Source organism: Arvicanthis niloticus, chromosome 5 (genome assembly GCF_011762505.2).
Source record: "Arvicanthis niloticus isolate mArvNil1 chromosome 5, mArvNil1.pat.X, whole genome shotgun sequence".
NCBI classification, from domain to species: Eukaryota; Metazoa; Chordata; class Mammalia; order Rodentia; family Muridae; genus Arvicanthis; species Arvicanthis niloticus.
In genome coordinates this window covers 36,179,052-36,205,206 of record NC_047662.1, presented here as the reverse complement: position 1 = coordinate 36,205,206, position 26,155 = coordinate 36,179,052, and the positions used below count along the sequence as shown (strand labels likewise).

The 26,155-nt window shown below is 43.8% G+C and overlaps 2 protein-coding genes and 1 pseudogene across 4 annotated transcripts in view; 1 reads left to right on the top strand and 2 right to left on the bottom strand.

Moving 5' to 3' along the window:
• Window positions 1-20,517, top strand: part of Zswim5 (zinc finger SWIM-type containing 5) — a 106,977-nt gene extending 86,460 nt beyond the window's left edge. The window contains exons 6-14 of the mRNA XM_034504000.2: window positions 3,441-3,617; window positions 7,034-7,180; window positions 7,684-7,821; window positions 10,772-11,032; window positions 11,243-11,378; window positions 12,157-12,314; window positions 16,184-16,347; window positions 17,025-17,106; window positions 17,823-20,517. Coding sequence (XP_034359891.1) covers window positions 3,441-3,617; window positions 7,034-7,180; window positions 7,684-7,821; window positions 10,772-11,032; window positions 11,243-11,378; window positions 12,157-12,314; window positions 16,184-16,347; window positions 17,025-17,106; window positions 17,823-18,685 — 2,126 coding nt within the window. The 3' untranslated portion in view covers window positions 18,686-20,517. The remainder of the gene's footprint in view (window positions 1-3,440; window positions 3,618-7,033; window positions 7,181-7,683; window positions 7,822-10,771; window positions 11,033-11,242; window positions 11,379-12,156; window positions 12,315-16,183; window positions 16,348-17,024; window positions 17,107-17,822) is intronic.
• Window positions 13,000-17,094, bottom strand: LOC117709559 (large ribosomal subunit protein uL29 pseudogene; annotated as a pseudogene). Its single transcript, XR_013110496.1, has 2 exons — window positions 16,983-17,094; window positions 13,000-13,392 (listed from the first exon to the last, which is right to left on the bottom strand). The product of XR_013110496.1 is annotated as a large ribosomal subunit protein uL29 pseudogene (transcript).
• Window positions 20,518-21,585: 1,068 nt separating the features above from the next.
• On the bottom strand, window positions 21,586-25,905 carry Urod (uroporphyrinogen decarboxylase). Of its 2 annotated transcripts, none has more exons than XM_034503607.2 (10): window positions 25,766-25,905; window positions 25,009-25,121; window positions 24,808-24,887; window positions 24,668-24,730; window positions 24,232-24,429; window positions 23,968-24,129; window positions 22,994-23,131; window positions 22,755-22,855; window positions 22,595-22,661; window positions 21,586-21,814 (listed from the first exon to the last, which is right to left on the bottom strand). In XM_034503607.2, the coding sequence occupies exons 1-10, from the start codon at window positions 25,783-25,785 to the stop codon at window positions 21,653-21,655; spliced, it is 1,104 nt and encodes a 367-aa protein (XP_034359498.1). In that variant the 5' UTR covers window positions 25,786-25,905; the 3' UTR covers window positions 21,586-21,652. The 2 variants fall into 2 exon arrangements, with proteins under 2 accessions (XP_034359498.1, XP_076790495.1); XM_076934380.1 differs by lacking the exon at window positions 25,766-25,905 and adding an exon at window positions 25,526-25,727.
• Window positions 25,906-26,155: the final 250 nt, after the last annotated feature.

Sequence of the window (26,155 nt, the reverse complement as noted above, 5' to 3'; positions counted from 1 at the left end):
CAAAACAAAACAAAAAAGAAAGAAAGAAAGAAAGAAGGAAGGAAGGAAGGAAGGAAGGAAAGAAAGAAAAGATAGGCTTGCTTAAAAAAAAGAAAAAAGAAAACAACAAATAACTGCAAGAATCATGGATATTTACTATATATGCCAAGAAAAATATGTATTTACTTCTCTCTGATTCTCTTATACACTAATCAGGTTTTCAGCCTACCTGTACTGAGACAGCTCTGTACTGGTCACATGTCATCTAGGGCCAAATTGAATGGTTGATTCTCAGTTGTAATATTTTTTTAAGATTGATTTTATGTATATGAGTACACTGTCTCTGTCTTCAGTCACACCAGAAGAGAGTATCAGATCCTATTACAGATGGTTGTGAACCACCATGTGGTTGCTGGGAATTGAACTCAGGACCTCTGGAAGAACAGTCAGTTCTCTTAACTGCAGAGCCATCTCTCTCCAGCCCGCTCAGTTGAATTCTTAATTGATCTTTGGCCTTTTAGCAGTGTTCAACATTGATCATTTCCTGCTTGTAATGTGTTTGTCATTTGATTTCTAGTTTTTCTCTCTCAGTTCTCATTATTTCATTGTCCTTTTCTAAGTTGGTTTTACAGTCTTCTCCCCTACTCTCCAACTTAAACATGCCTTAAGTGCCTAGCACTGTCATCAGACCACATCTTCTGTACTACCTTTGTGAGTGCACTATTTTATTATCTATCTGCTAATCCCACACGTGTAGCTCCTGCTCAGATTTTTCCTCTTCACTGTCATCTTATATATTTACTTCCTTTTCAGGGCCTATGCTTATATCTTAATCTGTTTCTCCTCCTTTCCTTTTCTCTTGTTCTTTTTCACTCTTTGTTTTGTTTTTGTGTTTTTAGACAGGTCAGCACAGGCTGTCCTCAAGCTTGCTAATCCTCTTGTCTCTGCCTCCCAAGTACTAGAATGACAGGCCTGTACCACCATGCCCAGTTTGGAGACATTCTTCATTTTTCTTCCTCTCTCACCTTGTACTAGTCAGGGTTCTCTAGAGTCACAGATCTTATGGAATGTCTATCTATCTATCTATCTATCTATCTATCTATCTATCTATCTCCCATATATGTGTATATATCCACATATATATAAAGGGGATTTATTGGGATGACTTACAGGCTGCAGTCCAGCTAATCCAACAATGGCTGGCTGTGAGCAGTACCTGATGGGCCCATGCCAAAGTATGCCCCTGAGTAATTACACAAGCAACAGACCTGGGGAAAAAAAACAAAAACAAAAACAGTTTTACTGGGGGAAGGGAGAGGAGTGAGGACCTGGGAAAAGGTTGAGGACATGTAAACAGCAGATAGAGAGGGCAGAGCCATGAGAGCAAAGAAGGGGACTGGGCACAGAGGAGAGAAGGGGGAGAGAGAAAACTCTGAAACAGAGGGGGGTGAGGTGGCAGGTAGCCCTTTTATACACAGCCTGGCAGCAGCAGCAGGTGACGACTTGAGTCATTGCTAGGTTCTTTCAAGGAGCCTAGTGGAATCACCTGTAAGCTAATACATGTTTATGAGAGCTTTTCCAAAAGAGGAGCTCAGATCCCCCTGGAACTGGAGCTGCAGATGACCATGAGCCACCATGTAGGTGCGGAGAATTGAACCCAAGTCCTCTGGGAAAGTAACCAGTGCTCTTAACCATGAGTCATCTCTGCAGCCCGAGTTTTTTATCTTCTTAAAGATGTCATATCTATGAGTCTGCATAAGTCCTCATGGAGTAGATCTTTCATTTTGTTTACTCATATCCCATTTATTTTTTTTTTTTTTTCATTTTATTTAGGTGTATGGCGGGTTTGCCTTGCATATATGTCTCTGTTCCATGTGGATGCCTGGTATGCAGAGAGGCCACAAGAAAGTGTTGGACCTTCTAGAACTGGACTTACAGACAGTTATGAGCTGCCATGTGGGTGCTGAGAGTTGAACCTAGGTCCTCTGGAAGAGCAGCCAGTGCTCTTACCCACTCCCTTTCTCCAGTGGATAGCGAGATGATTCAGCAGTTAAGAGCACTTGCTGCTCTTGAACAAGACCTGGATTCAGTTCCCAGCCCCAACATCAGGCGGCTCATAACTGCCTATATCTCCAGTTCCAGGGAGTCTGATGTTCTTTTCTGACCCAGTGCATGTGGTACACATACATTCAAGCACACAAATGCATTAACCAAATCTCTTTTTATAAAACTAAGTTTAGGAAGTCAAGCATGGTGGCACATACCTATAATCCTAGCACCTATGAGGTAGAGGCAGGAGGATCAAATTCAAGGCCAGCCTCAGCTATATAGCAATTTAAAACCCTAGCTCAGCTTTTCCACACATCCCCTAAAATAGGTGAATTTATGAATTTATGAAAGAGTTTGTAATCTATCTGAGTAGATACAGCTAACCTATGTGGGAGAATAACAAAGACTAAAATGGAAAAAAAAAAAAAACCTAGAAAGAAAAAATAAAAGGAAAGAAAGAAAAGCAGAAAGAAAAAAAAGAACATTTGAATTCCAGATAAAGAGCTAGGCTGTCCCCTGCAAGGGACTTTAACTCTCCGGGTCTCTGTTACTTGTTTACAAAGTGTAGGAACAAGTAACAGTAAGAGTGAGACAAGATGAGACAGGCAAAGCATCTGCTATGTTGAGAAATTTGTCCATCTCTGTTCTAAGCCCCTTTTACATATCATCACCAAAACATTAATTGCATTTAACATTGGGACACACTCAGTATTCTTAAAATAGAAAAAAGACAGACAGACAGATACAGATGCAGGGGCTGATATGATCTGGGCCTGTTTGTAGTGCTGATTTCCCCAAAGTCCTTTTCCTGAAGGAGGTAGCATGGTCAAATCTCAATGAGAACGTTTGTCAACATCAGCTCTTCTTGAGAACAAACTATAACATCTTTCTCAGTTTTTATCTATTTAATCATTCATTCATTCATTCATTCATTTATCAGTTTTTATTTGTTTTTGATTTTTAGGGGGACATGAGGCAGAGGATGTTGTTTGTTGAAACAGAGTATTATATTACCCAAGCTAACTGCAAACGTGTAAGCTTCCTATGTCAGGCTCTTGAGTCATTTTTCAGCTTCTGATATGAATACCAAAGAAGCCCTTAGTATAATAAGGGTCATGCTGCAAATGAAACAAGTTATGATTGTTAAGGATATTATCTAGCTGCCTCTTTCTTTCTGACTGATATGGAAAACAGTTCATATCTTTACTATTGAGCTATTGAGTAGTTGTTTCTTCAAGCCTTCATGTGGCTCTGAGTCCCAGTAGAAAGTTGTTTAACAAAAAAGGAATTTATTGCCTTCTGTATGGGGGTTGTTTTGGATTTGGGGGTTTTTGTTATTGTTTTTGGATAGAGGACATAGAAGAGCGATGTTAGAACTTCAGATTATTCAGCCGTTCTTTTTCTTTCCCCAGACTCTTTATCCAGACCAAGACGAACAGTCTTCACTAGAGCCATTGAAGGTCGAGAGTTACATTGGCAGGACAGCCACCTACAACGAATAATCAGCAGTGATATCTACACAGCTCCTGCCTGCCAGCGGGAAAATGAGCGACTACTCTTTAATTCCCATGGCCAGCCACTATGGCTTGGTAAGCCTAGCCCTCTTGTGCTCCAAGAATATCAGATTCCAATCCCACCTGTACCAGGCACACACAAGCCATCAGCATGGGTCCCAGCAATAGTAGCTACAACTTACAGTCTGTCCATCTCTTTTGGAGCATTTCTTACCAATTCAGGTCACCTATTTGAGGCCCACTTTATTTGTATGTATGCTTAGCTGAGATATAATAATCTCAAGTGGAAATATGTATCCTTTCCCTAAGCTTTGGGAAAAAGATAAAGCAGTTGATACATACTGAAGAGTGATAACAAAAGCCACTAGATATCAGCTCACACATTTTCAGTTATCTGTTACTAAGCAACATTATATTCTGCTCACAACTTACATATTTTGCTTGCACAATGGGAACCAAGGAGGTAGCTTGGTCAGTAAGAACCAGAGTTTGATCCCCACAGCCCATGTAAAATAATCCAGGCTTGGTAGTGTGTACTTACAGATTCCAGTACTAGGGAGGCTGAGACAGCAGATTCCAGCCTAGCTTAGCATAATTGGCTAGTTAAAAGATAGTGAGAGATTCTGTCTCAAAAAAAAAAAAAAAAAAAAAAAAAAAAAAAAAGCCAGCAAGATGACCTAAGTTTGATTCCTGGAATCTCCATACACATGCCTACACTCACACTCATAGACCAAATACACAAAAAAAAAATTTTTTTTTTAAAATTTTAAGAGGTGACAGCTATATCAGGTTCTCCTTAGAGGTCTGCAAGAGACTGACACATTCAGAGGACAATGCTCACAGCTAACCACTGATCTGATCAAGGGTTTCCCAATGGACAAGTTAGAGAGAAGACTGAAGGAGCAGAAAGGGTTTGTGACCCCATGAGGAGAGCAACAATACCAACCAACCAGAGCTCCCCAGGGCCTAAACCACCAGCCTGGGAGCACATAGGCAGGGACCCTGACTCCAGCTGTATATGTAGGGGAGGATGGCCTTGTCGGACATAGGTGGGAGAGGAGATTCTTGGTCCCATGAAGGACAAACACAGAGTGGGGGTGAGGGGGAATGTAAGAGTGGGGAGGTAAGAGTGGGGGGGGGGTAGGTGCCGGCACTGCCTCATAGAAGCATGAGGAGGGGGCATGAGATAGGAGGTTTCTGGGTGATGGGGGGAAGTGGGGTAAGGGGATAAAATCTGAAATGTAAATATAATACCCAATAAAAAATTTAAAAATAACATACAGATAAGCATGAAAAAAATTTAAGAGGTGAATAATGTCTGAGGAGTAACACCCAAGGTTGTCTTCTAGACTCCACAAGTATAAGCATACATGTTCACACACATGATCACACACACATAAAAATAACAACACTGTTGACACTGCAGTTACCCCATGCTAAGAACTAGGATGCAGTCTGTCTTCTTTTCTCTGTCTCATCTTCCTAGCATCCTTTATAACAGGATAGAGCTGTCTGATCTAGTTTAAACTTCTCCTGCAATAGTTGTCTGGTTTATATCAGCTTGTCCTTAGCTTTGCTAGAGTGCATTCATTCTAAAATATAGCTTGGGAGCCTGGTGTGGTGGTAACAACCTCAGAAATTGAGAGATAGGGTAGGTGGATCTCTGTGAGTAAGATGCTAGTATGGTCTGTTTAGCAAGTTCCAGACCATACTAGCTAGGGTTCTAGACCAGCCAGGGTTACACAGTAAGACTCTGTTTCCAAAACCCAAGCTAAGGGGGTCATTACAGTACAGAAATAAATGATGTACACCTGGGAATTGGAAACTACTTCAATGTCCAATAATATGGAATTGATAAACTAGTAGATGAATAGTCAGTGGGATGACATGTTTTCATCTTGACTGTTGTACAAGCATATTTAGTGCCATGTAAAAATATTCATAATGTACTATTAAGTTGAAAACAATAATTATAATATCACAATTCTGATTTAGAAATCGAAAAACCTGGATAAATATACATGAGACTGTAAAGGGTAGTTATCTCGTTTTTATTTTGTATTTTCCTTATTTGTATCTTTAAATCTGCATTTACTGTGTTTATTGTGTATGTTTGTGTGTGCACATGTATTTGTATGTATGTATGGTTACACATTCAGATGTGTGGATGTGGATGTAGGAGGTATCTTTCTCCATCTCTCTCTACCTTTTATTTTGAGACAGATATTTCAGTCTTTCCCTAAGCCAGGATCTTACCAATTCAGCTAGACTAGCTAGCCAACAAGCCCCAGAGATCCTCCTGCTTCTGTCTCCTAGTTCTAGTTATTCTGTAATTTTCAACATTAGCTCTAGAGGAAATGACAAAGCAAAATGAAGCCTTGTTAGGATCATTCCCATTTTGAGAAGTTAATAGTTCCTGGGCATAGTGGCCCACTCAGGAGGCAGAGGCCAGCAGATCTCTGTGTACTATCTTTCCAGGCTATCTCTAGCCTCATAGCTTAGCTCTAGCTACCTTGAGCTATTTGCCGTACTCCAAAGAAATTATCTAGACTTTGTTTATGTTCTTATTTATATATGATTGATCATATATGCTCTTTGTTAAGAAAGTCTTCCTTGTTTACCTCCCTGATCATAATCATTCTTGTTCTTCAAGCATAACTCAGATATTTTTGGAATAGGTATTTGTCATGTCAGTGCCTTACAATTGTCTGTTTAGGTGTCATTCATGAGCACCTTAGTGCAGCTGTCATGTCTTCTCTATCTTTGTACTTCCTTTGCCCAGTATACTGCCTGGCATAGAATATAGGTCCTCAGGAGACACTGGATTTTTTAATGAATGTATTAATCATTTGATAATGAAGCTAGACATGATGGTACATGCTTATAATCCAAAAACTTGAAAGCAAGGGGAATCGGGAATTTAAGGCCATTGTCAGCTGCATGTCGGAGTTTACAACCAGCCTAGGCTACATGTCACCCCCATCTCCGAAAATAAAGCTAATCATTTGATGCTGAGGCTTTTCCTTTAGACAGCTAGTTGCTGCCTTCACCAGGTTCCCATAGTGCATGTTCACAGAGAATCTGCTTTTTATTGTTCTTTTTTTTTTTTTTTTTTGGTTTTTCGAGACAGGGTTTCTCTGTGTAGCCCTGGCTGTCCTGGAACTCACTCTGTAGACCAGGCTGGCCTCCAACTCAGAAATCCGCCTGCCTCTGCCTCCCAAGTGCTGGGATTAAAGGCGTGCACCACCACCGCCCGGCTTATTGTTCTATTTGTATGTTCTTAAACCATCACACTGAGGCTAGAGGAACCCTTTCAAAATGGCTTCTTCCACTTATATCCTCGAAGATAAAAAACACAGTCCCTGTTCTAAAGCAGATGCCAAGTTGAATCTGAGAAACTGGACTGAACACAGACCCCTTTGTCTGTCAAATATTGGACTTCATGATTTAAAATTGTAACTCAAACAAAATATTTTCTTCCTTCCTGGTAGAGCATGTGCCTACAGCCTGTGCTCGGGTTGATGCGCTTCGATCTCATGGTTATCCAAAAGAGGCTCTCAGACTCACGGTGGCCATCATTAATACTCTGAGGCTGCAGCAGCAGCGGCAGCTAGAGATCTACAAACATCAGAAGAAAGGTAAGTGATTACGAATCCTCTAACATCCTGGTGTCTAAGGGTGACAAGGACCTGCAGGAGATAAAAAGACGAAGAACCTAATTTTCATTCATTACCATGGCCTTGAGAATTCCATGTAATTCTACCTGCTGAGTGGACTGCCTTCATGCCATTCCTGTAAATCTCAGCTTTATGTATTGTCTGTAAAATAGGAACAATGAGCCTGCTTTTCACAGGAAGTTTTCAGGCTTCCACATGGAAGGCCCACTAAGACCTGGAGAAGATGCTTTTGAAACTTGTAAAGCTGTCTTCATGTATGCACTGCCAGCAGATAATATAAACTAGACCTGGCTGGTAAGCTTGCCCTCAGGCCAGTCAAACAAAGACATGACAATAAGACATGAGAAGTCAGCTTCTCTTTGACTTTCTAGTCAGGGACTGACTGATGCTGACTAGGAAATGAAAGCAGAAGAAAAGCACATTCCCATCTCTCTGTCTAAAACTTGAAACCCACTTATTTCCAGAGCTGTTGCAGAGAGGAACGACAACAATCACAAACCTGGAGGGCTGGGTGGGCCATCCCCTGGATCCCATTGGCTGCCTGTTTCTCACTTTGACTGAGGCCTGCCGTCTGAATGATGACAGCTACATGGAGATGTCAGGTACAAGGGTCAGCCTGAGGCATGCCATCTATCTGTCAAACATACGGTCTGGCTGTGTGTATCCTGTCTCCCTGTTTTATCTTACTAGCTTTCTTAGGGGAATAAGAAAGGTTAGAGGAATTTTAGGAGTCAGAGGAAAAATGTTCAGAGCAGTCTAGAAGTGGGAGACCACCTCTATCAGAAGTGTGTGTGTTAAACTATTCATGGCAGTGCCCATCTGTAACCATAGCTACTCTCACGGGGATAAAACAGGAAGATCATTTGAGCCCAGGGTTTTAAGGCTAGCCGGAACCCTCCTCTTCCTTCATTATTTTAAACCAAGTATAGGGGCTCAGGTCTATAATCTCAGCACTCAGGAGGCTGAAGCTGGTGAATTTCAATAGAAAAGTTCATCTTGGATCACACAGTACAAGATTCTGCCTCAAAAAACAACACAAAGTAGAGGCTGGAGAGAGAGCTTAAAGGTTAAGAGCACTGGCTGCTCTTCCAGAGGTCCTGAGTTCAATTCCCAGCAACCACATGGTGGCTCATATCCATCTATACTGGAATCCAATGCCCTCTTCTGGCCTGCAGATATACATGCTGATAGAGACTCATACATATTAAATAAATAAATCTTTTTAAAAAACAACAAAGTATCTTTTAAAATCATATAATACTCTTAGCAGGATCTTGTTGTACTTTCCCTTTGGCTTTCCAATCCTTGTGATCTCTGTTGAGAGAATATAGACAGTGCTGGGTGTGATGGCACACATCTTTAATCCCTGCCCTTGGTAGGCAGAGGCAAGCAGACCTCTATGAGTTTGAGGCTAAACTTGTCTACACATAGCAAGTCCCAGGCCCACCAGGGCTATACAGTGAGACCCTGTCTCAAAAGCAAACAATAAGCAAACAAAAAACCTAGACAAGACACATAGAGTGTAGTATGGAAGATCCTTGGACTCTATTAAAGTAGAGTGGTACATTCTCAAAGGGAGAGTGGATGGTGGCCAGAGGGGCCATTGCACAGCAGGACATCTTCAGAGAAAGAGCAGTGACTGAAGAGACTACAGTTTTAAGTAGGTTTTTTTATTATTTCTGAAACTGCTGGAACAGACATCATCTTGAGAGGCACCTTCCTGTCAGCTGTTAAGAAAGAAGGCAGTTGGTGGTGGTGGCTCACGCCTTTAATCCCAGCATTGGAGAAGAAGAGGCAGGCAGATCTCTGAGTTCCAGGACAGCCTGAGTTACACAGAGAAACCCAATCTTGCAAATGGAAAAGAAGAAGAGGAGGAAGAAGAGGAGGAGGAGGAGGAGAAAGAGGAAGAAGAGGAAGAAGAAGAGGAAGAGGAGGAAGAAGAGGAACAAAAACAAGAAGAAAAAAGAGAAGGAGGAGGAGAAAAGAAGGAGAGAAAGAGAGTAGACAGACCATGATAACTATTCTTACCAGGAAACCTCCAGCTAAATAGTCATTTTTCTCCCACAGAATAAAATGTCATTTCTGTACCCAGGGCCAGAGATAAGACTCATATCCCACCCTGCCCACCCAGACCAGCTCTACTTTCTTTATTTCTTTTTAAAAGAGGTATCAGGTCCCCCTAGAGCTAGAATAACAAGTGGTTTTGAGCCACTTGACATAGATGGTAGGAACTGAAGCCATTTCCTCTGGAAGAGCAGTAAAAGCTCTTCACTGCTGCGCCACCTCCCCAGCCCCAGAGCCAGTTCTTTTGACTAGGAATCAAATCCCTGAAGTTTGAGACCCTCATTTTACAACTTCGGACTATGAAGGAGTCAGTCCCCAGCGACCTTTAAGCCTGTCAGCATCTAACTAGCTTCCTAGCTACACTCTGCTTTTCTTTTAACATTCTCCCTCTTGGTGGGTTTGTACCAATTTCCCAAACAGAAAAGAACAGGCTAAGTGCTCCACACTGAGTCTAGATACACGATTGTTCTTCTTCCCTGTGCTATCACTGTGTTGGGTTTATTTGCATTTGCTTCAGTATTAGTATCTCTTACCACACTATCGGCTACTTGCAAGCAGACATTAAGACTACTCTCCATGTGATCCTAGCATTACCTGCCATTTATTGTCTCCCAGAGCTACTTAATAGAAAAAGGGTGGGGGAGAGAAAATCGAGATCTTTTTCGTTCGTTTGTTTTGCTTTTGAGATTAAAATATATTGCTTCTCCCTCCCCATTCTTCCCTTCAAACCTATACACATACCCCCTTTTATTCCCTGTGCTATTCTTGAACTTGAGGACTCAAGCCATCCTCTGAACAGTGACCTACCTAAGAAGCTAAAACTACAGGCATAGGTCATCATACCCAGTTAGGACATTGGTTGTCCTGAAACCCTTAGTGGAGTATATAAAATCATAACATAGACGATGCAGATGTTTCCAAAGTAAGAGTGAACCTGGATGGAGTCAGGTATCTCTAAGTAGATATTAAGAGTTAGCCCAAGCCAAACTAGGACAGGTCTGATTGTCCTGATGTCCTGCATAGGGAATCCACATCTTTAGTCACCTTCATCTGCACAAAGACACTTAGCTTAAAAAGCCTAAAGCTGCACTTGCTTTATTTGTTTACTACTGACATACACTGCTCTTCTGGAGTCAGGCTCTGGAGAAACCTAGAACAATGGGATGCTCTCATCCCCTAAAGGTGCTCACACCGAGATAGTGAAAATGGACACAAAAACAGTTATGATACTATTGTACATTGGTTAAAAAAAAAAAAAGACTTTATGCTTCCCTGCCTGGCCTACCCAATTTGTGTGTTATGAAGGGGTGATTTTTTTTTTTTTTGTGGTTCTCATAATCTTTTTTCAGTGTATCTTTCTTACTGCTTTGAGGTTCTGATTTAGCTTTATAATGACCATTAAACAACTTATATCTCAAAGTGGGGCAGGCAGAAACACCGGAAAACCCACTAGACCTGTCCTAAGGAACCTGGTATACTTGTCCTCAGATATGAATGAAAGCAGACTTCCTGTGTACCAGCACGTACCTGTGGCTTCAGGCTGCCCAAACAGCAATGAGTCATACCTGTCATTGGCCCTGGAAGTTGCTCTGATGGGCATGGGTCAACAGAGGGTGATGCCTGAAGGCCTCTATGCACAGGACAAGGTATGCCGTAATGAGGAGCAACTCCTAAGCCAACTCCAGGAACTGCAGCTGGATGACGAGCTAGTACAGACACTGCGGAAACAGTGCATCTTACTACTGGAAGGTAAGAAGAAAGGGGGCTAACAACACCTTTATTATTACTCTGGGCTCCCCTGACATAGCACACTCAGAAATATTTATGACATTAAAGAGTAATGAAGGTTAGCATACAAAATTGGATGGGTTTCTGGGCTCCCAAGTCTAGGCTAGAATACACATATAAAAATAAACAAACAATCAAATAATAACTGGCTGGCTCATCTTCTTCCTTCAGGAGGCCCCTTCAGCGGCCTAGGAGAAGTCATCCACCGGGAGAGTGTTCCCATGCACACCTTTGCAAAGTATTTGTTCTCAGCACTGCTGCCTCATGATCCAGACCTGTCTTACAAGTTAGCCTTACGTGCCATGAGGTGGGTAGCCCATGTTCAGCCTGATTGCCTCTGCCAAAGCAGACATCTTCAGTGCCTCTTTCTCTGCCTATCCTTCTCCCCTTTCCCCTTTGTCTCTTTCCCAAAACCAGGGCCTAGGTATTTCTATGTGAGCTAGGCTCTGGGACTCTTTATTAATGAAACACTTGACCCTTCCACATATTTAGGGTAAATTGTCTGAGCAGGCCCCCCAAAATATAATAGATACGGTGCCTCCCTGTTTTGGAACCACTTGGGTAGCCTGAGAAGGGATTTATATCCTAACATAACTCCATTCAGTCATGGATCCAGGTGCAGGTCCCCAGAGGAGTGTAGGAAAAGCAGAGATAAATACGTATACTCCAAGACCCCAAAACAATGCTCTGTAAGAATCTTGTTTTCAAAGGAGAATAGGATTCCTGGTTTACATGTGTAGATCTGTAGGATATAGCAAACCATACAGAGAATTTTAGTTAGGCCATATGACTGAGAGAACTGTTTAGCTAAAAAGGAAATTCCTTAGCATATGTTTCTTATGCTCTTTGAAATAACCCAATGGCACGCTATATGTCTGTCAAATCTCTTTATAGTGGAAACTGTTCGGCTCAAGGTTTCCAAGTACCCAAGCACCTGCCTGACCTATGTTGTGGGTTTAAAACCCTTCAAAGCTCTTAGCCTCTTTCCCTAACCAATTCCTCCCCAGCAGAAAGCAAACTTCCCTAAAGGGGGTCACAATGGCCAGAATCTAAATGAAGCTGATGGCACTTCCTGGGTCTTCTAGGTTACCTGTTCTAGAAAACTCGTCTTCTGCAGGCGACACTTCCCACCCCCATCACATGGTGTCAGTGGTGCCCAGCCGTTATCCTCGCTGGTTTACTCTTGGACACTTGGAATCACAGCAGTGTGAACTGGCCTCCACCATGCTGACTGCTGCCAAAGGTAAGCACAGGTAGACATCAGATCCAACATCCCCACTATGCCCACCCAGAGCCCAAAGTCTCCTGAAAAAGAAAAGTGATGTGTTCTATGTTGACAGGAGCAGTGGGATCTTCATGTTGACTGTTCATTAGAAAGAGCACCTGGGTTCAGACCAGAATTTTGCCTTAGTTACTTTACAATTGTAAGACCCTGAATATATAGAATCAAATGATTTTTATATTTCTTAAAAAATATTTCACATTATGTGTCTGTGGACATGAGTGCCAGTGTTCAGTGAGGTCAAAGGTTTCTGATCCCCTCACAGATGGAGTTATAGGTGGTTGTGAGCCTCTGACATGGGTTCTACAAACTGAACTTAAGTTCTCTGCAAGAACAATATGTACTCTAACCAAAACCCATCTCTCTACTTCCAAATTTTATTTGTTTATGTTTATTTGTTTTTTATTGTTTGTTTGTTTGTTTGTTTGAGACAGGGTTTCTCTGTGTAGGCCTATCTGTCTTAGAGCTCACTCTGTAGACCAGGCTAGGCCGGGATTCACCCAGATCCTCCTCCTTGCCTCTTCCTCCCAAGTGCTAGGATTAAATGTGTGCACCACCACACATGGCCTCATAATCAGATGGGTCCTTTTTTTTTTTTTTTTTTTTTTTTTTGCCTGTCAGTATTTACTTTATTGTCATTGTTGTCTCAGGCCTTGACTGCATACTTGCGCAGTGGGTACGGCCGCTCCTTCCGCTGCTGCTTCTTGGTCTTCAGCTTCTCTTCGTGCTTGGTGACCTGGCAGCACATGGCTCTAGTCTTCTCGGGTCGCAGGTCCAGGGGCTTGTACTTCTTGCCCTTGTAGAATTTCCTGAGGCTTTAGTCTAATTAATGACAGTGAGGACACGGGTGATAGATTTGTGTACGACTCATATCTTGGAGAGCTTGGATGCGGCGCCCCCTGTCACTTTGGCGATGCGAAAGCTGGGAGAGTTCCACCTTCAGATCGTCCAGGTGTTTCAACAGCTCCTCCTCCTTCTTGCCAAGCAGGTCCTGAGCCTTAATCTTGGCCATTGCTGCGTTGTTCATGGTTGAGGCCGCCTGGTTCGAGAGCATAATCAGATGATTTTTAAGTTAACTTCTAAATGTAATCTTTCATCCAATCTCAATTTCAAAATCTATAAAGTGGAGATCATTATCAGTGACCTCTCAAGCCTCAAAGCCCTATAACTCTCCATACTAAATCAGAGTGTGTGATTATTCTACCACACTCTGTCAAAGGGTAGAGTATGGAATGACTCTGTGCCCTTGGGAGCTTGTGAAGTCATGTTAGCTCTGCAGGCTTCATCACAAAAAGAAGTGAAGAGAAGCTGTAGACAAAGAGCTGCAATGAAATCCCAGCTGCTGTGGACCCTGAGTATTTTGTATCAGGATACTATGGACTTTTATTTTAAGATGTCTTTTTATTTTTCTTTCTCCTTTGTTTCTTAAGACAGGATTTCTCTATGCAACTCTGGCTGTCCTGAAACTTGCTCTGTAGACCAGGCTAGCTTCAAACTTGAATCCACCTGCCTCTGCTTCCCAAATGTAGGGATTAAAGGCTGTTGCCACCACTGCCTGGCTGCGTTGTTTGTTTGTTTTTTTTTTTTTCTAATTAAAAATATCTTTGGTGGTGATGCCTTCAGAAGTCAAAAGAGGCATCCGATACCAGGGAGCTGGAATTACAAGCTTTGTAAGGTGTCTAATATGGTTGTTGGGATACAAACTTGGATCTTAATGATAGAGCAGCAAGTGCTCTTAGCTAACAAGCTGTCTCTCCAGCCCCATGAACTTACCTTTTATAGATGTTTTGGAAGATAAACTCAGAAATGGTAAATCTGCAGCATGGAAGTTTATTTCTTTAGCCACCTAAAGTTGTGGCAAAATAAGGTTATTTTGTGACCATCAATTTTAATATTATATTAATATACATAATAGTATATTTATATATAATAGTATATATTTCTGTGTCAGTAAGACACAAAGTGTTAATATCTCCAAGTTCAAAATCCCTCAGATCATTAAGTACAGTATTGATTATAAAAGTGTGTTTCCAACTCAGTGTAAGAATTTATATCCCAAATATACAAAGAATTCTTAAACCGAGAGGCTGGGGATACAAGCCAGTTGGTATGTGCCTAGCATGCTTGAAGCTCTGCATTTGAGCTCCAACACTGCACAAACCAAGCACTGCAGTACACATCTATATTCACAGCATTCAGGAAGTGAAGGAAGGAGGATCAGGAGTTCAAGGTCAGACTCTGCTACATAAATTCAAGGTCATCCTGGAATACATGAGACTGTACTCCAGATTGAGACAAATCAATTTGTCTCCAACAACAACAACACCCAGAAAGTTAACAGTCCAATCTTAAGACTTACTAAGCCAGAAGTAGCACATGCCTTTAATTCCAGTACTCAGGAGGCAGAAGCAGAGGCAGAGGCAGAGGCAGAAGGTTCTCTGAGTTTGAGGCCAGCCTGGTCTACAGAATTAATTCTGGGACAACCAGAACTACATAATGAGACTCTGTCTTAAAAATAAAATAGGGCTAGAACTTTTCTTCCAGGAGTCCTGAGTTCAATTCCCAGCAACCATATTATGATTCACAACCATCTATAATGATATCTGATATCCTCTTCTGTCATGCAGGCATAGATGCAAGCAAATGGAGCACTCATATACATAAATAATCTTTAAAAAATTAAAACTGACCAAGGAACTGAAAAGACATTTTGCCAGAGAACATCTACAGATAGCAAACAAGCATATAAAATGATATTCAGGATATTACTAGGAAATTGTAAATTAAATCAAGATAACACTATACACTGTTAGAATAGCTAAGATCAAAATATTGACAACGCCATGGAACAATAGAAATGCTCATTGCTGGGAGAATGTGAAGTAGCACAGTCACTTTGGAAGACAGTTTGGCAGGGTTTCAGTTTGTTCTGTTTAACAAAGTTAAATGTAGTCTTAACATATGTTCCAGCAATCATACTCCTAGGTATTACCCAAAAGAGGCAAAAACATATACATACCCAAACCTACACAGAAATATTCATGTATCTAGTCACAACTGTCCCCAAAGCAACCAAAATGTTCTTCACAAAGTGAAAAGATAAACTGTGATATATCCATACAATGAAATGTTATCTAGGAATAAAACAAAATAAACTTTACGCACAGGAACCTCAATGTGTATTCCATATTGCAAGAAGCCAATCTGAAAAAGCTATGTGATTCCAGCTGAATAAAATTATAGTTGCCAGGGTCCAGGAGAAATAGGGAAAGATTTTAAGAACACGGGAGTTTTTAGAGCAGTGAAACTAGCCTGTATGACATTGTGATTATGGATTCATGAAACTGTGTAACACAGAGACAATGTACTTTAAAGTATGAACTTCATTTAATATTTCAATTGGGTCACCAAATATTTTTGGGAGAGAGGAGGGGCTGGAGTGATAGCTCAGTGGACCTGGGTTTAATTCTCAGCATCCATATGGTGGCTTACATCTTCCAGTTGCAGGGAACTTAAGGCCCTCTTCTGACCTCTGTGGGTTCCAGGTGCACACATATTACACAGATCTATATATGGAGGTAAAACACCAATATATACAAAATAAAATAACTTTTAGAAAAAAGATGGGAGAGATGAATTCATGTGGGTGTCTAGGAACAGAAAGATCCACCATTCGTTTAGAAGAGACAGCTTGATCAACCAGAAATGATAGTAGCACTCAGAAGCATTGGGTTTAAATTAGCATGGTTCAACCAGTATTTGTTGTAATTAGCTTACTGTCTTAGGGAAACTCAAAAAAATCCTGCCTCTACCTTTTCCAATGACTATAGGGGATACGCTGAGGCTACGAACTATCCTGGAAGCAATACAGAAGCACATCCATTCTTCCTCCCTCATCTTCAAACTAGCTCAAGATGCATTCAAGATTGCTACTCCCACAGACAGCAGTACAGACAACACCCTGCTCAACGTAGCCCTGGAGCTGGGGTTACAGGTATGAGTATGACACCACTGTCCCAGCTTTAGGTTTCTAGAGTAATGACAATTGGCAGAAGGTATTCTGAGGAGAATGAACATGAGCCATGTCTGAATCTTTCTGTTTTCCAGAATATAAGTTCTAGGGTAGACAGAAAGTAAGGACTCTATAAAAGTGGCCTCCATTTTAAAGTTAAGGCCAGAAGTAAAATAGCTTTAGGCACTATAGGGTCTCCATCTTCTCTATCTCTACCTTTCTTCAAGTCAATTAAGGTACAATAAGAGTCTTATCTGTTGTCAGTCTTGAGGAAGCCCCGTGTCTAGTGAGAGGGATAGGGAGAAATTAAACATATCCACACAGAGAGAAAAGACCACTGATTCAATAATGCAAAACATTTGTTATTGAGTTGGAAATGTATCTCATTTGGTAGAGTGCTTACCTACATGAAATAAGATTTAGGACGGACCCCTACCATTGCATAAACTGGACATGGTGAGATACATCTTTAATGTTGGTGCTAAGAAGGTAGAGGTAGAAGGATTAGAAGTTCTAGATCATGGAGAATTGAAGACATGAGACCCTGTCTCAAGCAAACAAAAAATACGTATTGCATAAAAGAATAGTATGAGGTAGAAGGGAGGAGAGGATCTCACCTGTTAGGTATAGCCCACTGGAAATGCTTCTTCTGTGTTTAGGTGATGCGGATGACCTTATCAACCCTTAACTGGAGGCGCCGAGAGATGGTTCGATGGCTGGTTACTTGTGCTACAGAAGTGGGTGAGTCTCACACCTCCCTCTTCCCCCTGGGAAGTTTGTAGGCCGGACTTTTGGGACAGGACAGTGAATCCTTAGAGCGGTCATATTTCTATTCCTGGTGTCCTGGGAAAGGATGAGCAGCTAGAAGATGGCCTCCGTGTCAGCCAGCCTAAGCTCTCATTGCTTGGACCATATCCTGATGTTAACAGCACTTTGACCCTCTGTGATTAGAGAAATGTCTGAGAGAATGATTTCAGCCACCAGTCCCCTGTCCCCCCCACCCCCACCCCCACCCCCCGCCCCATGTGCTCCCTAGGAAGGAAGTTGGCTCAGTGGTTTGGTCCTACTATGCTTTGGTCTGTCTATGCTTCTGAAAAACCACAGACAACCTGGAGGCTTGGGAACCATTCTAGAACCCAAACCCCAGCACAAGGCTCTCCTCAAAGGCACTACATCAGCTAGAACCCCTAGAGAAACCTAGGGCCCCACCTTGAGGCAGACGAACCTGGGGCTCTGTTGCTTCATCTTTATGAAGGGCTGAGGGTATAGCAGATACCTTCTCTTCTCTGGGCTGGGTCTGGCCTTTTGGGATGCTCCCCTTACTCTGGTTTGCCTCAGATCATCATCTTAGGGCTGCTAAGGAATAGGGAGAACTCGTCTGTAGGCCAAGTTCAGACCCCAAATCTGGGCAGATTAGGACCAAGTAGTTACTGCTGACCTCGGGTTCTCCCTGACAGGTGTGCGGGCCCTGGTGAGCATCTTGCAGAGCTGGTACACACTCTTCACCCCAACTGAGGCTACAAGTATTGTGGCTGCCACAGCTGTTTCCCACACCACTATCCTGCGCCTCAGCCTTGACTACCCGCAGCGGGAGGAACTGGCTAGCTGTGCTCGCACACTGGCCCTACAATGTGCTATGAAGGATCCACAGAGCTGTGCCTTGTCAGCTCTTACACTTTGTGAGAAAGACCACATTGCCTTTGAGGCAGCCTACCAGATTGCCATTGATGCTGCTGCCGGTGGCATGACTCATTCACAGCTGTTCACCATTGCCCGCTACATGGAGCTCCGTGGCTACCCGCTACGTGCCTTCAAGCTGGCCTCACTGGCCATGAGCCATCTTAACCTGGCCTACAACCAGGACACCCATCCAGCCATCAATGATGTGCTCTGGGCTTGTGCTCTCAGCCACTCTCTGGGCAAGAATGAACTGGCAGCTCTCATCCCCCTGGTGGTGAAGAGTGTGCACTGTGCCACCGTGCTTTCTGATATCCTACGTCGGTGCACAGTGACTGCACCAGGCCTGGCAGGCATCCCAGGCCGTCGCAGCTCTGGAAAGCTCATGTCAACTGACAAAGCTCCACTGCGCCAGTTACTGGATGCAACCATCAATGCCTATATCAACACCACACACTCCCGCCTGACACACATCAGTCCCCGCCACTATGGAGAGTTCATTGAGTTTCTGAGCAAGGCCCGTGAGACCTTCCTACTGCCCCAGGATGGTCACTTGCAATTTGCCCAATTCATTGACAACCTCAAACAGATATACAAAGGCAAGAAGAAACTGATGCTGCTTGTTCGAGAGCGCTTTGGCTGAGAAAGTGGATAACTTGCTGCTAGGGCAGCCTGGGCTCCGAGGTCAGGACAAGGACTCTGAAACATCTACCCTGAGAGGACTCATCACTTGTGGCTGAGCCAAAAGTACCACAGACCTAAGGATGAGGGGAGTCCAACTGTAGCCAGTATTCCTGCCTTGGAAAGCTTCTCACTCCAGCTCTACTGTTCTGGATGAGCTGGACCCTGCAGACCGGTCAGAAGCCCCCACAACATGTCACCTCACGCCCCTGTATCCTGCGTGTCCTGGCCATTGGCCCCACTCCCTTGGCAAACACAGAACACTGTTCCGTCTCAGGGATTGCTTAACCAGAAAAAACAGAAGCATTTATGGTACTGTAAATACTATAGTTTATGTGTTGTCAAGCATTGTAAAGCTGTAACTATTTATAATTCTGACTCTGATTTGACGGGCACTTAAAGTAGCTGTGGGTGGGAGGATAGGCTTGTTTTCTGAGGAGACTCATAACCATTTCTCAGGTTTCCCGTACAAAGTATATGCTGTTGGCAGTGGATAAGTGGGGGCAGCAGGGAGAAAAATGGATAGTTAAAATCCGAGCCTTGTCTGTGCAGAAACTGTGGCCTGACAATAGGACAACTAGCCTAGTGGTCATTGAGGAGCAGAGGTCACCAGTGGGCTTAGATATTTGTCTCACAAACTTGTGAACACTGAAGCTCCTGCCTCTGCCTCACACTCAGGAGCCTGATGAACACCTGAATAATAATAACAAGTGCAGGGAGAAGACAAAGGTCCAGGAAGCCACTGAGCTTATAAGATACATCTGTTCTGGTCACCTTTATGTTAGAGAATCTGCTTTCATCTCCAATCTGTATGTGTGTATATCTGTATGAACATGTGTCTGTGTATAAAGATACACATGTGCATGCCTGTGTCAGTGTTAATTGTGTGACATGTGTTAGACTGGGTTCCATTTGTGTGTGATAATGCATACCTAAGTGTTAAGTGTACTCATGTCTTCATGTTTAGTGTATGTGTGTATCTAGGCTCACACGGGTACCTGTGTATAAACATGTTTGTGTCTGAGTGTATGCCTGCTGACCATGATGTGTCTTTTATGTGAGCGGTCTCTACATGTAGTCGGTCAGTAACTTCACACTTGAGGATCTGCATGAGTGTGCCTTCTTCCTGCCACCTCTCTCTTGCCCATCCATTCCTTATTTTCTTGCTAGCTGAGCACTGTTACGCATCTCTGTGCCTCCTCTGTTTACCTTCTCTCAGCAGACACATTTCTAAGCATGTGTCCCTCTGCCCTTAAGACCGGCCACTTTTGCTCCATGGTTCTTTTTAAACACAAACATGATTTCTTCCTCCAACTCTCTACCTCAAACTTCCTCTGCCTACTTTGATCATAATCCCATTGGTAGCTCATTTGGAGGCTGAGGCTGGTATTCCTGTAGACTTGCCCTTCCTAATTTCTAGTTCTAGCTGATAAGCCCCATCTTAGCCCATGCCGACCTCCACAGTGTATCATGTTTGTACTACTTCATGACCCCTATGCTTAGCCTGGAATTATAGGAGGTAGCAAGGGCATTCAGAAGACTCAGTTGGATACCAGTGTCTTCACTGTTTACTGTTTTGTATCTTAGTTCCTGAGTTGGGTGGGGTTTGATAGGGAAGGGGTGGTGTAGCTAGAGTATGGACTAAGGACCTTTCTGTCAGATTTACTTTATTTTTTCTCTTTGAAAACTACTTGTCATCTTTTTTATTCCAAGCCGACCAGTAAGTTGTATTCACTATTTGTGGCTACTAACGTGTCACTGTCCAGTCAAGGGCCCTATACTGTCTCAGCCCAATGGGTTGGCAAAAAAAGCCACTCCCGTTTCTGTATCATGATTGCCCTTTTTTAGCAAGTATGTGAACTCAGTGCTTTTCTATGAATAAATCATGGATCCCAAAAAAGATTTTTCTAAAAGCAGAAATTGTGTTCTGTCAGTAAATGAGGCCCTTCTCTCCTTGATGGGACAGGGAGCTGGTTGGGCCTAAATAGAGATATACAGTAATGGACAGATGGGAGAACCCTCACATCACACCCGCGTCCATGGCTCTAAGGCACATCTCAAAACCTTGTCCTAGGAAATGGTCCTCTCCCATCATATCAGGAGCACAAGATTCTGAGAAAATCAGTGGATATACTCAGAAAAGAATGCAGAATGAACTTAAACGCCAAAGGACCCTTCGGCTTCAGAAACCTTTTTGCCTAAGGCTCTAATCCTAAGCAATTTAGCTTTGTATCTTTCTACCCTCCCATACTATGGTATCAAAGATAAATCTTCTTTGCTCCTCTTTCCCTCCTGAACTCTGAAGTGTTTTATTGTCTTCTGTGCCCCTTTTGAGCTATCTTCTCCTTCCTTCAGAGACACAAAGCCCTATGTTACAGGAACCCTGACCCTTGTCTATAAATGCCATAGCCCCAACTACCTGGAAAGCTGTACCTAGCATCATGTCACTCCTGAACTTGGATGGCTGATAGCATAAGCGTAGTGTGAGCCTGGTGTTACTGCTGTAGTGCATGCTCACTTCTTTACTGATACCTGAGCCCCAGACTTGGGAAGAATGTGTAGAGGAAGCATAACAAAAGGAACAAAGGAGCTGGGCCTGGTCGTACACACCTATGATTCCAGCATTTGAGAGGCAGGTAGGTAGATCTCTGAGTTTGAGGTCTCGTGTGTGTGTGTGTGTGTGTGTGTGTGTGTGTGTGTGTGTGTGTGTGTGAGAGAGAGAGAGAGAGAGAGAGAGAGAGAGAGAGAGAGAGAGAGAGAGAGAGAGGGGCAGGCGTGGATGGACAGGAAGGGAGGGGGGCTTCAGAAAGAACTGAGGATAAGGACATAAGCATTTACAAACAAAGGAACAAGCTAGACTCCTAGACTCCAACTCCTTTTATTCTCTTGAAACTCTGTGTTGGTGGCACTTGAGCAGAAAGGCATATACTTAATTCTGTCGAAGCAGACGTGAATGTTTGTGTACAGCATCCACAAAGGCTCCTACACGTTCTGGGTCCATGTCAGGGTAAAGCCCATGTCCTAGGTTGGCAATGTAGCGTTGTGGCCCAAAGTCATCCAGCATCTGCTGCACCAGTCGACTGATCTCTTCCTAGAATACCAAGAGAGTACCGTCTAGAGGAGAGGTCAGCAAAGCTGTATCCTCCCCCCCACACACACACACACACATGTGTGAGAGTGCTTCTACACAGTGTTACTGTCATTAACGATTTATCAGATGCCTCATATGTCCCAGACATTAAGAAAACAGAAGTGAGAGCCTGTAAATTGGCTCGGCAGGTCAGGTGCTTGCTATGCAATCCTGATGACCTCAGTCCAATCACTAGGACCCAAAAGGGGGGAAGAAAAAAACTGACTCCACAAAGTTGGCCTCTAACCTCTTCATATGTACCATAGCATACAGACCCAACACAGAATAATAACAAATATCACCAAAAAATACAAATGAGAGCTGGGTGTGATGGGTATGTCTATAATCTATAATCCTAGCACTTTAGGAGAGGCAGGAAGATAATACATTCATGGCCAACCTCAGCAACACAGTGAGGTTGAGGCTAACCGGGCTACATGAGACTGTCTCAAAAAAGGGAGGCAGAGTTAGGGACTTAACTTAGTGGTAGAAAGCTTGCCCAGCAAGCACAAGGCTCTGGGTTGGGTCCTTAGCTTCAGGGAGTGTCTGTGGGGGGACAACAGACAAATAGCCACAAAAATAAAATTCAAATTTTAAAAATATCCTGCTTTCTTAGAGTTTACATTGTGTGTGTAGAATTGAGGAGAGGGGAAACAGGTGTAATAAAACTATACATACATGATCCCAACCACTGCACAGTGCACAGAGGAAACCTACACACATGTTGAACCCAGTTATTACCTCAGATGCATACAAGGCACAGGGATCCAGGTTCCCCTGCAGAGTCACTGTCTTCCCGACACGCTCCCTGGAAGCAGAGCCATTGCCACATTCTCACTGCATTATTTGGGGATTTTACCCCTCCACCTCAGCCTCTCCTGCCCACTCCTCCGTCACTTACCGGGCTTTCTTTGGAGCTACTGTCCAGTCAAGTCCAACTACCTCATAGCCAGACTGGGCCAGCTCTTCCAGGGCAAAATGTCCATCCTTAGCAAATATGATCTGGGGGGGGGGGGGGGGGGTAGAGAGCAGATCTGATGCTAAGCCTTTCTTGGGTGTGCTTCTGCTGCCCTCCAGTGGTGATTTCAGTCTATGCAGGCTGAGTGCTGCAACCTTCACTCAACCTTTCCCAATCCTCACCATGGGCACTGGTGCCAGACCTGCCTTCTGCAATCCAGCCTTCACTCGCTTGGCCACATCACGGATATAGGGCAGTGCAAACTTGCTGAAGAGCTCAGAGCCAAGATGTCCTGCGTGGGACTCAAAGAGCTGCAATGCCTGTAAACAGGTGATAAGAAAAACACACAAAGAGGAAGTACCTCAGGCTCCACACACACACATGATATCTTAATTCTCCTCAGGTGACTTTAAACCCTGACACATTCCCCAAGGCTAGGAACTCAATTCCAGTCAACAAGTTTTGCCTTAAAAGAAAATAGAAGCCAACAGTGGTTGTGCATACCTTTAATCCCAGCACTTGGGAAGGAGAGGCAGGTAGACCTTTGAGTTTGAGGCCAGCCTGGTCTACAGATTGAGTTTCAGGACAGCCAGGGATACACAGAGAAGCAAAACAAAAAACAGAGAGAGAGAGAGAGAGAGAGAGAGAGAGAGAGAGAGAGAGAGAGAGAGAGACAGACAGATGACTTTAGCCCCAGCACTTGGGAGACAGAAGCAGGTAGATTTAAAAAAAAAAAAGTTTTACCTTCTCCAGATCCTAACAGCAGCTTCACACTCCAAACTCTCAGACTTAAAGCCCCACTGACATTTTCAGGAAGGGCTAAGAATCTAAATGGTCTCAACCTGTGGGTTACAACCCCTTTGGGGTGGAATGATCCTTTCGCAAGGATCACATAATAGATATCATACATATCAGATATTTACATTACAATTCACAACAGTAGCAAAATTACAGCTATGAAGTAGCAACAAAATAATTTTATAGTTGAGGGTCACCACACCATGAGGAACTGTATTAAAGGAAGGTTGAGAACCACTTAGACACTCTAACTAGATCACTGGAGGAAAAGTAACATCCCTGCTTTCTCCAGTTTGGGAAACCATTGCTTTGGATCCTGACAGACCAAGCTGCAACCTGTTTGTCCCTAAAGACTCACCTGAGCACCAGCAGCCACTTGTCCTATTAGATATGGGACCAGAGCATCAGTGAGTATGCCAAGCAGCTTGTGACTAGCCTGTGGCCTTTGGTAGAGCCATCGCTTGGCCTGAGACATGGTACTTGAACTGCCGCCTTCAACCATGTATGTCATCAGGGTCCACTGCAGAGAGATGCAGATGGCAGAACACAGGATCCCTTGTCTATTCCAGACCTACTAGCCTGACCTCTTCATGCTCCCATCCACACCCCTGGGCCGAATTACCGGAGCACCAGCAAAGCCAATCAGTGGCACACGTCCAGCCAGCTGCTGTCGGGTAAGAGTGATGGCTTGGAACACATAGCCTAACTCAGAAGCCACTGCTGCTGGATCCCGTAGACGCTCTAAGTCCTGCTCATCTCTTAATGGCTCTGGAAAGCTGGGTCCTTTGCCAGGTACCATGGTCACCTCCATGCCCAGTGCCTTAGGGGGGACAAAATATCTGGGTACACAACCTGGAACTCAGGGAAGGGTTCTGTTCAACACATGCAACAAAGAAAAGACTAACCCCCCCCCCCCCAAACTCCATTACTTGTGTTTTCCTCTCTTCCCAGTTATGTATTTATCTTGAAACATGACAGGACAAAGGATTTCCAATGAGTGTTTTTCTCCCACTCCCCTCTTTTTTTAAAGCCCACATTCCAGGATCAGAATTGAGTACCAGGGGTACAACAAGGATGTCAGAGAAAATGATGGCAGCATCCAGAGGAAACCTTCGCAGTGGCTGCAGGGAATAGCAAATAGGTTAGTGAGGTGACACATGGAGGGCATAACCCCCACCCTTGTTTGTGGGGCCCTCACCTGCAGAGTCAGTTCACAGCAAGCCTCAGGAGATCGACAGGTGCTGAAGAAGTCCTGAGCAGCCCTGGTTTCCCTAAACTCTACAAGAGGACATGGAGGACAGGACTCAGCTATGAGGTCTTCCAAATTTACCATCTTTCCCTGAAGAACTTCACCATCTAGAATTTCAGGTTTTATCTAGACCATAGCTTTGACCCTGACCTGGTAAGTAGCGACCTGCTTGTCTCATGCACCAAACGGGAGTATATTCTGTTTCCTCTCCCCAGGCTGCTTTCAGGAACGTGTCATTCTTCAGCTCCGGAAAATTCTGGAGTCTGGAGATCAGGTGGAAAGTACAGGTAGGAGTAAATATCATTATGCTAGACTGGGGTTTGGAGAAGGCACGGGTTCAGTCAGGCTGTTATCTGCCTCCTCCAGACCTGCTTGCAAACCATGGCTCCCCGCCCATACCGTCTCCCCTCTATCAAGTAGCGCACAAGCTCCCAGGAGGAGGGCCCCACTAGGGCCTCTTTCCTACACATTTGTCCACTTTCTCAAACTCAAAGAAGCCGGAGGGACTAGGGAAATGGAAAAAAAAAAATCCAGTAAGGAAGTTTGGGGGAAAGGAGTTAATTTTGAGAATTGATCGGCAAGCTTCGGAAGAGCTGGGGATCCCCAAAACGAGAGAGAAAGGATCAAAGCTGATGGTCCCAGGTGCTAGTTAGACGTTCTGAGTCACCTCGAAAGAAAGTCTTGGAACGCAGTCCCGCAAGGTAGTCCCTGGAATGGAGAGTGCGGGAAGAGGGGGTGCAGGGAGCGGGAAAGGTTCCGTTCCATGATTGAAAGATTTGGAACCTCAGCGACTTGGGTTCGTACTTGGAGATCTCCAGAAAAATAAGAGTTTTAAGTATATGTCCCTGAATTGGAAGACTCGGATCAGAAAGCAACGTAGCCACAGCGCGTGCAGCAGAAAACTCACCCCAACCCGTTCGCTTCCATGGTAAACAGTAACTGAGCGGTCGCCGCTTTAATCTGAGTATCCGCCCCGACAGTCCAGGCTCCGCCCCTTCCTGAAGAGAACCCTGGGCGGCGCCATATTGAGAACCACGTGACCGACCCAATGACAGCTGTGGGGCTGCCCTCCCTGATGCCCGTAGGACCCCAACAAATTTTTTTACCGTAAAGTCCATTATTGCGACGCAGTAACAAATGACCCAAAGAAATGACTTCTCAGTACATGTTTAAACTTTTCTCATCAGTGGTCTAGAACTCCTGAAGACTTAGCACAAGCCTCGCTCTCACTCCCATCTGACAATGTTGTCTGGCAAACGAATGATGCAAAAGGCTGCATAGGAACCCAAGATTTTAG

What these genes read in the sequence shown, in the direction of transcription:
- Urod (XM_076934380.1), bottom strand. Translation starts at nt 25,623, where the DNA reads ATGGAACGGAACCTTTCCCGCTCCCTGCACCCCCTCTTCCCGCACTCT. An exon ending in AGCAGGTCGCTACTTACCAG is followed by an intron (nt 24,888 to 25,008) that starts GTCAGGGTCAAA and finishes GTCCTCTTGTAG; the next exon opens with AGTTTAGGGAAACCAGGGCT. An exon ending in TTGGCTTTGCTGGTGCTCCG is followed by an intron (nt 24,130 to 24,231) that starts GTAATTCGGCCC and finishes ATCTCTCTGCAG; the next exon opens with TGGACCCTGATGACATACAT.